General features: G+C 38.6%; 1 protein-coding gene across 1 annotated transcript; it reads left to right on the plus strand.

Annotated features, from left to right (window-relative positions):
• The first annotated feature begins 2972 nt into the window (after window positions 1-2972).
• Window positions 2973-13725, plus strand: LOC106070171 (sulfotransferase 1A1-like). Its single transcript, XM_056006659.1, has 7 exons — window positions 2973-3431; window positions 4291-4445; window positions 5204-5363; window positions 7091-7257; window positions 11006-11109; window positions 11750-11930; window positions 13387-13725. Exons 1-7 carry the CDS (start codon window positions 3322-3324, stop codon window positions 13497-13499), a joined length of 990 nt encoding a protein of 329 aa, XP_055862634.1. The 5' UTR covers window positions 2973-3321; the 3' UTR covers window positions 13500-13725.
• Window positions 13726-14331: the final 606 nt, after the last annotated feature.

The raw sequence follows: 14331 nt of genomic DNA on the forward strand, positions 1-14331 counted from the left end.
AGGAGCTTTTTGTACGAATTCGTTCCAGTTTCTTAATGTTTTCTTGAGTTGAGGGGTCCAATGGGACCAATGAGATGAGATCTGAAAGTTGAAGATGTAGGTTACTGTGATATTCTACCGTTTGTCGGTGCGCCAGTCCGCCCCTGAGTTCATTTGACCATTGTTTGGAGTCTCCAAAGGTAGACCTAGTATAGAGCCTTAAACTTTGAAGGACATTCACATCATAAAATAGTTAAGGAGTTAAACTTTGAAGGACATTCACATCATAAAATAGTTAAGGAGTTAAACTTTGAAGGACATTCACATCATAAAATAGTTAAGGAGTTAAACTTTGAAGGACATTCACATCATAAAATAGTTAAGGAGTTAAACTTTGAAGGACATTCACATCATAAAATAGTTAAGGAGTTAAACTTTGAAGGACATTCACATCATAAAATAGTTAAGGAGTTAAACGTTGAAGGACATTCACATCATAAAATAGTTAAGGAGTTAAACTTTGAAGGACATTCACATCATAAAATAGTTGAAGGAGTTGTCGAAACAAAAAATACTGTCATCTGTCCTTCAAATGGTTTCAAAGATGCCGTACTGGTAAAACATCTGTACACTGTTCATATAATACCCAGTGGCTTAAGATACTGAATACATAACAATACGTTTGATCTTTTTAAACTACTGGCAGTAACACCGAATAGTGACTGAATAGTCCTACAGTTGAAAAAAAAATCAGTGTAAACGTCATAGTCTAGAATGTTTGGTTTTTCTATTGTTGGATTAGAAATAAATCTATAAATATAAAAAAAAAGATTCTGATGTTTTAGAGCAAAGTCATTGTGACATTCCGTTTGTATTATATCATGTTGCATATGAATGAAACTTGGTGATGCAATAATGAATAATGTATAAAAGCGCTTCTTAAACTGTGGCGCGTCCTACTTGGGAGTTGTCACGTGCTTACTGGCGTGAGAGGGCGGTGGTATTATTTTCCCATTTATTTATCTTCCTAGTAATTATTAAAATTGAGTGGCCGGGGGGGGGGGGACTCGGTACCAAATAAAACTTTTCCAATGTTGATAACAATTAAAACAGGGACTCTCCCCTCCCCTCCTCGACGACATTATTAAGTTGGGGAGGGGGCGGTCTTATCTTTGTAGTAAAATGACCCAATCTGCATGGAACTATTTGTAACTTAAGTAAATTATGTATACCGGTACTAATCATTATTGTTTCAGCAGCTTCTCATATCAACTTCCAGGGGCGGAAAATCGGCCCGGGCATTTCTATATAATCGGGCCCAAAATTTTATATCATATGTTGGTCATGCATATAGGCCTAACTGTCCTCAAAATCATGTTTAATTTGATAATGTATCGATAACTGTACACATGCATACAGTGTGAACACCCATAAGGATAAAGGATGAAGCCTGTAAGTCTAATGTAGGCTATTACATTAAGTTCGGTAATATGTTACGATTAAATTAATAATACACTGTTAGTCTGTAAAAAAAAACGACTCTTAAAGGGTCACGCTTATAAGAGAATGTTATACAAACATTTAACTCTTTCTCTCCGTTATTATTTGTCCACGTTTCGAAGGAATTTTTCTTTTTGCTCATGACTATTTCACTCCCCCTGTTATGATTAAGCTTCGATAGCTTTAGTTGTTTGTTATCAGAAAATGTTGTATTTTGGTATTTAATTAAAGGGGAATGCATGAACTTTTTATATAACACAAAGTCAAGTTTATACAATTAAACATTAATTTAACGTAATGAGGTCAAATTAACGATGGTATCGTCGTTTAGGAGAGAAAGAGTTAAAACAATTTTATACGTGTTCTAGTGGACCTTTTCGGCCCATTAGGTTCCGGCCCACTGGGCATTTGCCCGAATGCCCATAAAGCCAGTCTGCCCCTTTAAACTCCTCTAATCTAAACTCTCTAGCTTAGTAAATAGAAATGGAGAAGAATGGCAGTGCTTGATTTTTCTTCAACTGCACCTTCTCTTCAGCCGTGAAAGCGTTAGATGCAACCACCCCCTACCCTCCTTACCTTTCTTAAGTGCGGGAGCTGCGGGGGGCGTAATTTTTGTCTAGAGTAGTGATGCCCAACCTAATTCAATCTGCGGGCCATTTTAATTTCCAACTCTAGTGTCGCGGGCCACATGATCGAAAAGATACAAAAACTTAATTAAACATCTTCGTACGCGTCAGAAAATGGTGCAAGTTCTATTTATGTTTTATTTTCCGTATAAAACAAAAATTTTGGCAAACATGTTATCATGTCCCACAAAAAGTAAAGATCCGTTCACTTTTCCTGGTAGGTTCTATATTCTGAGTCCTATTTCATAAGCGCACACATTTTAAAGGCCCTGGTAGCAATCTGTTAGAAAAAAAAGTGAGGTCCATAACGTAGGTAAAAATACATTTTAAACATTTTTTTTTAGGGAGGAGGATTTTCTGTATTTTGTGCCGACCTTTCGGCGGGCCGGATGGAAGCACGTCTCGGGCCGGATCTGGCCCGCGGGCCGTATTTTGTGCATCACTGGTCTAGAGAAATCATACAATTTATTTAAAATAGTTTTGATATATTAATGTTCTAATACAAGGGCGTGTCCCGTCCTTAATGCTCTCGTTACTGAAGATATAGTATAATGGAGCTCTACCGCTTCCCCCTCTTTAGCCGTGAAGAAAAAAGAATATGGTGATAAAAATACTTTAAGGGGGCGGCCTTATGTATGGATAAATACAAACAATATGTGTGTAAATTTTTTTTTAAATAATTGAAAGGGTTAATTTAAGAAAAACTGACCTAAATTTCATATATGTAGGTGTTTAATATATATATACACTTACGGAACGGTTAGGGTTTTGAATATAAATCCCCCTGCCTCTCAAAATTTCTGGATCCGCCCCTTATATAATAAATGACCATGAGCAGAGCGTACCATTTAATGTTCCGTGCACAGGACGGCAGCGTAGTGTAACTTACTATTTGTAATGATGTTATGTAACCCATATAACAAAGCATGCATATAGGTGGCGTGGCAGTGATTAGTAGGCTAATGTTATTGCACCTGTTACCTCACAGAGAAAAGTTACATATACTGCCGTGTGCTCTGTTCTATTTTTAGTGCCCACTGCATTAGCGTGAAACACTGGACGCATCCTTAAACTACGGAATCGAAGACATTGACATTATTATCAGTGTTTGCTAGGTTTTAGATTTGGTCACTTGTTATTTTTTGTTATATTCGTCAACACTACTGGTTGAATAGATTCGCTCTAGAAAGGATTTAGATTCTAACAGCTAATTAGCATGGACAACCCACAGGGCGCCACCAGCAGCATCTCCGCCACATCCAGCTCTAGCGTGGCACCCGAAGAATTTCTCAACAAAGTTCCCAGACTGGCCCAGCTGACAGACAGGTGAAAATATAGTTTTTATTCATTTATGATTTGATTAACAAGCAATAGGATAATCCGTACTAGAATAGCTGGAGGTGAGGTGGCTGAGCGGTAAAGCGCTTGGCTTCCTTACCGAAGGTTCCGGTTTCGAATCCAGGTGAAGACAGGATATTTAATTTTGGGATCCTCGGGCGCTTCTACCCCGCTCAAGTGGGTGCCTGACATTAGTTTTGGGAAAAGTAAAGGTGGTTGGTCGTTGTGCTGGCCACATGACAGTTCATGACACCCTCGTTAACCGTAGGCCACAGAAACGATGACCTTTACATTATCTGACCAATAGACCACAAGGTCTGAAATGGGAACTGTAATTTTTTTTTATTCTAGACCAACAAATGTTTAAAGCTGAGTTAAGCTGTTATTGGTACAAATTTTCAAGTCATTTTGTTTTTTGACGTATGCAACCTTTTTTTTACGATAGTACATTAGTAGTTAAGGACGCGGTGGTGAAGTGGTAAAGCGCTTAGCTTTCGAAAGGTCCCGGTTTCGAATCCTGGTGAAGGCTGGGATTTTTAATTTCGGAATATTTAGTGCGCCTCTGAGTCCTGCCATTTCTAATGGGTACCTGACATTGGTTGGGGAAAAGTAATGTCGGTTGATCGTTGTGCTGGCCACATGACGCCCTCGTTAACCTTCTTTACATCATTTGTCCCATAGGGCGCAAGGCCTGAGAGGAGTACTGTACTACTTTACTAGTAGGCTATTACCCTTTTATTCTTGACGTGCGCTGTACCTTAGGGCTAATCTAAATATTTGACTTTTTCATTACTTTTGAAAATGATTTCACTGCCCTATATAATAACTCAATATAGCACTCTCCCAGATTCGGAAACACTTTTCACTTCGGCAATGCTGGAGATTATTGGCATCAGGCCTTTGCTATTGGAGCTGAGACTGATTATAAGACACACGTGAAGCAGATTCGAAACATGGACATTCGAGACGACGACATTCTGATCTGTTCTTATCCCAAATCAGGTAAAAGAAACATTATCCAGCTACGTGGTGGCTAATGGGTGGAGCAATAGCTTTCTATCAAAACGTCTAAAGTGTGCGCCACTGAGAATGTGATTATCAGGATTTTTAGGTCATCTGTGAATTAAGCTCTGATAGGAGAAGATATTTATTTGACTCACCATGTCAAAGTCATCCGTTGTAACCCCTAGGAGTCCTCAAACTCCCTCAGCACTCCCTCTGGCAGATTGACATAGATGATAGATAGATAGATGGATGGATGGATGGATGGATGGATAGATAGATAGATAGATAGATAGATAGATAGATAGATAGATAGATAGATAGATAGATAGATGGATGGATGGATGGATGGATGGATGGATGGATGGATGGATGGATGGATGGATGGACGGACGGACGGACGAACAGACAGACAGACAGATAGATGGACGGACGGACGGGCGGGCGGGCGGACGGACGGACGGACGAACAGACAGACAGACAGACAGACAGATAGATAGATAGATAGATAGATAGATAGATAGATAGATAGATAGATAGATAGATAGATAGATAAAGAATGTAAGTCAGAATTCACATCGCCGTAGATTATTTTGATCTAAACACGTGACAAAGTTGGTCATATCTCAGAATTTAATTCTTGAAACTAAATTTTTGACACATTTCTGGCAGATAAATGTTCATGTGATTGTTTTTCTCTTTATTCTTTCTAATTTGAGGCATTTGTATAATTTTCTTTCTAATTGACCACTTCTCAGGTCTACACTGGCATTGTGAGGTGGTCAAATTGTTAATGAAGAAATCAAAGAATCTGTCCGATGGAGACATTACCGGACTCTGTTTTCTAGACGCAATGCCCAGTGAGTCTTTCAGTAATTTCAAGTCCCCAAGACTGTTGGTCACTCACGTGCCTTTTAGGTAAAATTGTTAATTTTGGTAACTATGAGACTAGACAACCAAACCGACTTTGTTAAATTATTAGATTTACAAATACTTATATATATATAAGAAAACATAAATGGTTATGCATGCCCTGGATGTAGGTCACAGCTACTAATTTTCTATGTCTTTCTGTCTGTCTGGTAAAAGGTTTGTACATGTTATTTCTCCGAAACCCAATCTCGAGTCAAGCTGAAATTTCGCACAATTATTGCTAGTACCTGGCAAAACAAGAACTAATTTGTTTGGTATCAAACAATGGAAAGTAATCGTACTTGACAAATGTGGTGGTAAAAGTTGAATTAGTCCCCTTTAAGGAGGCTTGAGACCTGAATGAACAAGTATTTGTATGTATTTAAAAACCGATCACGGTAACATTCAAATTCTTCCCTCCCTCCCTCCCCCCCCCCCTCCTTTCCGAACTGGTCCAGACAAACGCGGCGTTCCAGTGACACCTCATCGTGGTCGCCGCGTGAACACTCCGCTCTCTTGGAGTGGCCAAGGGTACTGGTTGCTTGCCGCTGATGAATGAGCAGCCGGCAAGTGTAAAAGGAACTCAAAGGGGTTATGTGCAGCCCCCCCCCCCCCGTGGGGCCCCGGGGGCAACGGTGAGTAAGAGACCTAACGGGATCTCCGAAAAGCGGATAGCGCTGGACACCTACTCGAGGGTTGGTCGGGTTCTCCTGGGACTCGGCTGATTCGCGGGTCTCTCTTTGGGCAAAGACTGGACTGACTGGCGCGGCCTTAGCGGGCTGTGTCGGGCGGACCGGTTGGTGCCCACGAGCTAGGCTCTATCTAGCCCGTTCCCTGGCGCGCTAGTGGAGGAATCCGCCGCGACCAATGGTAACTCTGACACTGGGAATGTCGAGAAACGCGCGCCGCCCCACTCCTGATACAGATGTCCTGAAGGTCCGAGAACGTCCAGTTCCCTATTAAAGGACCTCTTGACCAAGGAAAGGATTTTATCCATGGCCAGGATGAGGCATCGGCTCTTCACCAATCCCTCTGTCCGAAATCCCGCCTTATCCGAAACGATCATATATTCACGTCCGGTATGTCGCTGGACACGACCCCCTTGAGCCCCGCACGAGTATCCCCCTCTCGAGCGAGGCCGGAGGCCGAGCCGCGTGGGGGCCTTTCGTATGCCTATAATATCGCACCGAACCCGTGCTAGGGTCCATCACAGCGCGTATGGCCCCCGATGGGGAACGAATCGGTGGGGGGGTTGGACGGGTTAGCGAGCCTTGTTACATCCCTACCACGTGCAGTGTACAGTCTCTGGACCGTACATGTGGTAGCTCACTGAGAGCTATGTGTGCTACCGTACTTTGACTATCCGTTTCCCCTGGCGGACGTTTCCACAGGAGGGCCACGCTGAGGCGACGGGAGAATTCCCCTGTCGCCCCACTCCTGCCTTGCAGGAAACTTTTATGTCAGGTCCAGACAAATGATTGGCTCATAGCCCACTGAGAAAGCTAAAAGCATAACATTGCACTGAAGAAAAGCAATTGGTAAAAATATTTCTAATCGCACAGATTTGTTATTGGTAGTCTAAATCTATTGTAAATCTAATTACATGACTGATCCAAACTAATTGATACAATTACACTCAATATAAGCCATACATTTTTTAAAAAGGTGTTGTTGTTTTTTTAAGTTTTTCTTGTTGTTTTTTTAAGTTTTTCTTGTTGTTTTTTTTTCCCTAGACACATTCCGAAACAAGCTTTAGAGAAAAAGATTAAAATTCTAGTTTTGGAGAGAAACCCAAAGGATGTCCTGGTGTCTTACTACAACCACGTTTACAATCATCTGCCACCCCTCAACTATCCAGGGACCTTTGAACAGTTCTTTCAAGTGTATTTTGAAGTTGGCTGTAAGTCTGAGACTTTTTGTGATCGTCTGTTGTAACTAGTAAGGATATAAAGTCTTCCTTGTCGTAACTAAGTCTGAGCCTACGGTCTTGGTAGTTCAATACATGTTCTGATCAGTGTGGGACACATTTGGGCATCTTAAAGATAAAGACTGTTGTTATACCGCCAGTGATGCCCAAAATACGGCCCGCGGGCCAGATCAGGCCCGTGACGTGGTTTTATCCGGCCCGCCGATACGTTGGCACAAAGTGTAGAACCTCCCCCCCCCCTTTTTTTTTTCGAGAAGAAAAAGGTTTTAAAATCTATCCTACCTACGTTAGGGCACTCACCTTCCTTCTGGTGGACTGGTACGTTTATGATATGAAAAAGCCGAAGAAACTACAGGTGGATTCTGAATTTAGAATCTACCAGGAAAAGTGAACGGATCTTTACTTTTTTCTTTTTGTTTGGAACATGAAAATAAGTCATGTTTAACCAAAATATTTCATGTGTAAAGAGAATCAACAAGAAATAAACGACATTATAAAAGAAATATGACGTCATTCTTGGGTTGAGCCGCGAATAAAAAGAAAATAGTTAAACTACGCCTAGACATTAGAGGATAGTTGGGAATATTTATCTAAATGAGACAAGAGAATGGTTGTCGTTGGTAAAACTAGTTCCAAGTTGCTCACATTTTAAGTAGAGAAATGAAGCCATTTTCCAAATATTTTTTTTTTGAAAGATAGATTTCAGATATCTCATTAATTAATGTAATTACTAGATCCACACAGGTTTCTAAAAAAAAAGTTTCAGGTCAATTTCAATTCGTTTTTGTAACTTGTCCGTCATGTGGCCCGCGACACGAGTGTCGGAACTTAAAATGGCCCGCACGTCGAACTGGGTTGGACATCGCTGTTAAATATACCCAATGTAGACGACCGCCTTGTTGACTCTCAATGACGGAGGACCGATCTGGGCGTATTCTCTTAAAATGAATTAACTTTAAATAACTTCTACGAGACAAAACGTAATATAAATTTTTATAATAATAAAATATTAAAAGAAAATTGTAAAAAAATCAAACAAATAATATAGAAAAATTGTTTAAATATAAAACTACAAAGATTATCTAAGGGGAACAACTCCCGCACATACAACTATGTCTATCAATGTAATTTCCCTTTTTTGATATCAAACAAAATAATTAATGACCAATAATTAATTTAATAATTGGTTAAATCGATTCATCTTTTGTTAGGTACAATTAATAATTGTTAAAAGTTTCAACTTAATCCGAGAATGGGGACAATACCCAACATATTTAACAATTAATATATATGAATACTGAGTGATTAATTTCCCTTGCAAATCAAACATATTTCTTTATAATTAGTAATTAGTCTACAAATTGTTTTTTTTTTAACTGATTCGTGTAAGTCTAAGTCAATGAATTATTGTGCAAAAATTTTAACTAGATCCGAAAATGGGTGTATGAAAAATAGCGTGTTCAATTTTTTTTACCAGGCAGACAGACAGCTAGAGTTAATACAAGCTTTGTAACAAGAGCATAAAACTAAATGCTTTTTTTACTTTCGTTAGACCAATATTAAAATATGCGTCCTGTGTTTGGGACCCCTGACCTCACGAAATTTGACCAAACTTCCGAAATTGATCTCACGTTTTTGAAGCTATTTCTATATCAGTAACATTGTCCACTTAATTATTATCTGTAAGCCCACAAACTCTTTTGTTCCCCTGGCAATCAAATCATTAAATACAAAATTTATTGTAGTCCCTTTATCAGTGTCCGCTAAGGAATTTTCTGGTGATGTGGCAGGTCTGCAGCAGTACCGCCCTCTGACAGGCAACGTCTGTGAATGTTAAAGGGCCTTGAAGGTATCAGTGAGGTCACTTGTCATTATCAGCTCGGTCGTTATAACAATGGGGTACTTCAATAAATGTTTAATCTCCATATTTAATTTGTTATTATTATTATTATTATTATGAAAATAAACTGTTTTGCAAAAATTATTTACATATGGAGAAAATATGTTTCGCCATTAAACTCCGACCAATATTTAAATCAGTTTGGCCTTACCATTCAAGGTTATCTAATACGTGGCTACTTCTATTAATAGACATTCATCAAAATCACTGTACCGTCAATTCGATCAAGGACATTTAGAATTACAGGAGAAGGGACGCTTATGGCTGAGGAAGGACTAAAGCTGTCTACGCGCGAATGACTTTAGTTTTTGAACTCTACTTTTGGAAGAGGTGACCTACTTATCTAAAAATAACTAAAGGGATGGGGCATTTCCCTTTTCTTAAGTTAGCTTTCTGTATGTAACCACATAGATCTGTGGTGGTTGAATTGTGAAGTGCTTAACTTCCTAACCTAGAGGTCTCTGGTTCAAATCCCCGAATTGATGAAACTATAAAAAAAATTAAACAAAGCATTAGGGTTTATTAGAAGAAATTTCTATAAATCAAATAGGAACATAAAACTAAAATGTTATTTAACCTTGGTTAGGCCAATAATAGAATATGCATCCTTTGTTTGGAACCCCTCAACTCAAGAAAACATTAAGAAACTGGAAAAGACACAAAATAGAGCAGTGAGATTCATAACAAACGAATATTCACATTTGACTAGAGTAACACCTTTAGTCAAATCACTGAATTTAGAAAGCCTTCAGGACAGAAGACTCAAAAGTAAAGTAGCAATTATACATAAAACACTGAACCATAATCTTCAAATACAAAAACAAAATTTAATAAAATACTCAGACAGACAAAGATAAAGGCGCATCCCTTGTCCCATATGCCAGGACAAATTTGTACAAAAGCTCCTTCTTCCCTAGCGCTATTAGAGCATGGAATGGGTTGCCTGAGCTAGCCAGGAAAACCAGTGACTTGGCGGAGTTTAGGTCATTGGTTAATATGCATGACTAAATGCAGGACGTAATCATCTTCTGTTTTCAAGTAACGTCTGTGTCATATAAGATAAGGTAAGAAGATAAATCCCTGTGCAGAATGGGTTTTTGAAGTCGTAACTTTTAGGACGCTCTTGAGTCCAGCCAACTGTTAGAGGTATCAGTGGAAAGTAAAGACTGTTGGTCGTTGTGCTGGCCACATGACACATGATGACACCCCTCGTTAACCATTGGCTATAGAAACAGATGACCCTGACTTCATCTCTCCCATTGATTACAAGGAAAAAGAAAGTGTTTTCAGGAGAAATAATCCAAGAGAAGCCGCCTTCAGAAATTACCAAGAGAAGCGCTTAGAGAAATAATCATTGTCTTTTTCAATTATATTGTTTTGCTATAAATTGTCCCAACCCCCTTTTTTTTTACAAGATTATGTTAACTCATTCAGTCTGTCTGTCTGTCTGTCTGTCTGTATTCTTTTATCTTTTTTTTTTTACTCACACTTCCCATTTTCGGATCAAGTTGCAATTTTGGGGAATTCTTCTTTGTCGATGACAACACATGAATCAGTCAAAAAAATTAACCAATTGTTCACCTAGTGGTCATTATTTAGTTTAGTGTTATATGAAAAGGGGAGATAATCTTGCAATATCCAGATCTATGACAGCGATTGAATGTTGCTCTCTCTTCACTCAATCTAAGCTTTTCTTTAATGTTTTTTTTTTTTTTGTATAAGTTGCTCTTTTGTTTTCAATTGAACACTTCTGCTATGCAAATTACATTATAAGAATAACTTCTTTTGAAATGATATGCACCAGTTAAATCTGTTTCTCAGATCTTTACGGAGACGTATTTGATTACGTCATGGAGTGGCAGACCGGAAGAGAAGCTAACCCCAAGTTACATTTCTTAGTGTCTGTCTTTGAAGACATGAAAGCGGTAAGATACTGTAACACACTGTAATAGGACACCTATTCGGAAAAAAAACAAAAACATACAAAGCATAGTTAAGACAAATAAAAAAGATTTTAAGCATCAAAAAGTAACACATAGTTGTTGCTGTCTTCACATTTTTTGATCAAGTTCAAACTTTTCACAATTTTTCATTTAACCTGACAAGACATGAATCAATTTTAAAAATAATTGGTCAATTAATTGTTGGTGATTAATTATTTTGTTTGATTTCGAAATAAGAGAAATAAATGCTACTTAATGAGAGATGTATATATATATATATATATATATATATATATATATGAATTTAGTCCCCTTGTCACGTTATCGCATAACGCTCTCCCACTTTCCATGCTCGGATCAAGTTGAAATTTTGCATAATTATTAATAATCGATTTTTTTTTAAAAAAAGCAAATCAATCCAGAAATCAACCAATTAGTTAATCATTTAGTACTAATTAATTCATTTTGTTTTACAAAGCAGAAAGGGAGCTAAGCCCTGTAATTTTCTGATAAGTGTTTGTAGTTTGTGTTTTCTTTCTCTTAGATAAGCTTTTTTTTTTTTTTTTTTTTTTTTAAGTATTCTATTTTCTTTTGCCTGTTTTAATATTCTTTCGCTGCACAGGACACTGTCAGCGGCGTTAAAAGGCTGAACACATATCTAGGGAGTGGGTGTAGTGATGAGCTGTGTGAACAAATCGCCGCCGCCTGCAGCTTTGAGAAGATGAAGAAACACAAGGACGAGACCGTATCTGACCTAATGAAGGCGCTGTTCAGAAATAACAAACTGGCCATTTACAGGAAAGGTACGGCATGTCTATTTTGACCTTTAGATGTAGCTTTGTCAGCCTGGCCTCGCTTGAGACTTCTGCTGGTAGTTGGAATGTTCTTAGTCATCGGATTGCAAACGCAATAATGGGGCTTACTGGTCGTGTGGTATCCACCTCGAACCCTATTTACGATAATCCTGAGATCAAACCCAACCCTCTGCTATTACCCCCCCCTCCCCCGCCCGGTCCTGCATGCGGTCTGAGCTAGAACGTAATCTTCAATTATTACGTCTGACTCGTATCGATGTGTTAATCTAGTCTTCACGTTAATTAGAGGCTTAAACTCTACTCAGGTTTAAGTCATAAGTCATTCCTGACTTAAATATCACTAGGGAAAGAAATAGTACTTATTACATTATATTTATATTAGGTTATACACCACAGTCTATTTGTTTCACGTGAATATGGTTTTAATGATACCTAATACCCATGCCCTAGTCACATATAGCCCTATACTGCACGCATCTATACACTAGCCTAAGTCCTATATTGCAGGTAGCTATACACTAGCCTAAGTCCTATATTGCAGGTAGCTATATTCTACTCACACGTTACTCATTTTTACGTACGTATTTAATTAAGCTAATAGTAATACCAGCTAAACACAGGCGCAAACAAAGTAACCTATCAAATGTCAAAAGGCAGGTACTACTTCTGACACCATTTTGTGAAATGAACAGCTTGTTTTGTTCATTAGAAAAGCTGTTGCGGTGATGCAATATATTTTCCCCCCTTGTTTACGGATGCACACTGGGGGACGTGGAATTTTTTTTTACACGGCATTTATAGATATCTATCTATTGTGGGAAGCGTGGTCGAGAGTACTTATGGCTTGGCTACCTAGAAGTGGGCTCGAAATTCGACACCCGACTCGGGCAGAGTTGTATTTACTGAGCGCCTAAAGGCAGCACGGAAAACCAACTCCTAGATACCCCCTCCCCCCCCCCCCCCCACTGGTCCACAAATGAGATTGGACCAAAAGCGCTCTGAGCATGCTATAAGCATAATAATAATATCTAGATGTTCACAAGGCCAAATTATTAAAAGCATTTTTTTAAAAGAAAGAAGCACTGGTGGATCGGGAGGAGGGGGTTACACACTCGGGATCCCCCACCCCCCACTTGACCCCCCCCCCCAGTTGGATTTGTGTACAAAATAATTTCTCTTAAGAATGTTTACTATTTATTAATATTTAAACTAATTCTACTAATATTTGTACGTAAATCACAGTTTGTGAAAAAAAAAGTCAAATATTTTTTCATTATAAAGTCGCTCCCCTCACCCCCCATCTGCCTTAAAATCGACACTGTTTTACACAACCTTTAAATCTATACCTTATATAGACACACATTGTTTAAATAGACTCCTATTGTTTTTGGTTCGTTAGTTCTGAAGTTGTAATTATTTTTTTTATTTGGCCTTGACCTTGCAGGAGAAGTAGGCGATTGGAAGAACTGGTTCACTGTGGCTATGAATGAACAATTTGATAAAGAATACGAGAAAAGAATGTCTGACTACAAATCTGTCTACACATATACTCTCTAACACTCTCGTCTGCCACCTGTGTTATATTTTATTCATAGAACTAGAACTCCTTTTTTTTTCATAGAAAAGAAATTATTGAAATCAAAAGTGAATATGCAAAGTTTTAAAACCTAATATTTAACACTCATTTCAATGATGGTTGTATTTGTAGTATTTATATCATATTCTCCATTCAGTCCATTGGGTCACGGAATAATTAATAAAATTGTAACTTAAAAATGTAAAATTGTTTTGCTGTTTTTCAACGCTCTTTCTTTAACTTGGTTTCATTTATTATTGTAATGTATGTCACGGTAGGTTTCACAGGGTTTAACAAAGGGGATGACGTGAATCAACCGACCCACCTGGGTAGGCTAATACAGTAAGAAATGACTGCTGCACTAATTAAATATTGAAATAAATACGTTTAACTAATTGGTCAACGCACGGCCCACAGCCCGGCTCAACTAGGGCCCACAACCTGGCTCAATCACGGCCCACAGCCTGGCTCTAAAACTATCCCAAACCGAGCACCCCTTTAACAACGGTAAAACATAGGCACAGACCAAACAGCAACAATAAACGCTTTCTCCAGAAGAGGAAGTACTAGAAACAAAAGCGTGACGTTTACACAAACAAGATTCAATCCAAACTCTAGGATTATGGGATTAGAAACTTCCTAAGCCACATCACTTCATTTAGTACACAAGAAAAAAAAAGACGCCTCGCATGACAATGTGCAGGGTGAAAAAATAAATAATAAAAAGATTTTAAAAGGAGTTTTTGTTATCACACAAACTCAAGCAGCGGACCTCGACGGATCCACCCATGGGTCCGATATGCAGGTGGATTG

This window comes from Biomphalaria glabrata, chromosome 12 (assembly GCF_947242115.1).
Source record: "Biomphalaria glabrata chromosome 12, xgBioGlab47.1, whole genome shotgun sequence".
Lineage (NCBI taxonomy): Eukaryota > Metazoa > Mollusca > Gastropoda > Planorbidae > Biomphalaria > Biomphalaria glabrata.

Excerpts from the sequence above, each read along its gene's own strand:
- LOC106070171 (XM_056006659.1), top strand. The coding sequence starts at position 3,322 with ATGGACAACCCACAGGGCGCCACCAGCAGCATCTCCGCCACATCCAGC. Across the intron at positions 4,446-5,203 it reads CTGTTCTTATCCCAAATCAG|GTCTACACTGGCATTGTGAG; the intron begins GTAAAAGAAACA and ends ACCACTTCTCAG. Across the intron at positions 11,931-13,386 it reads ACTGGCCATTTACAGGAAAG|GAGAAGTAGGCGATTGGAAG; the intron begins GTACGGCATGTC and ends TTGACCTTGCAG.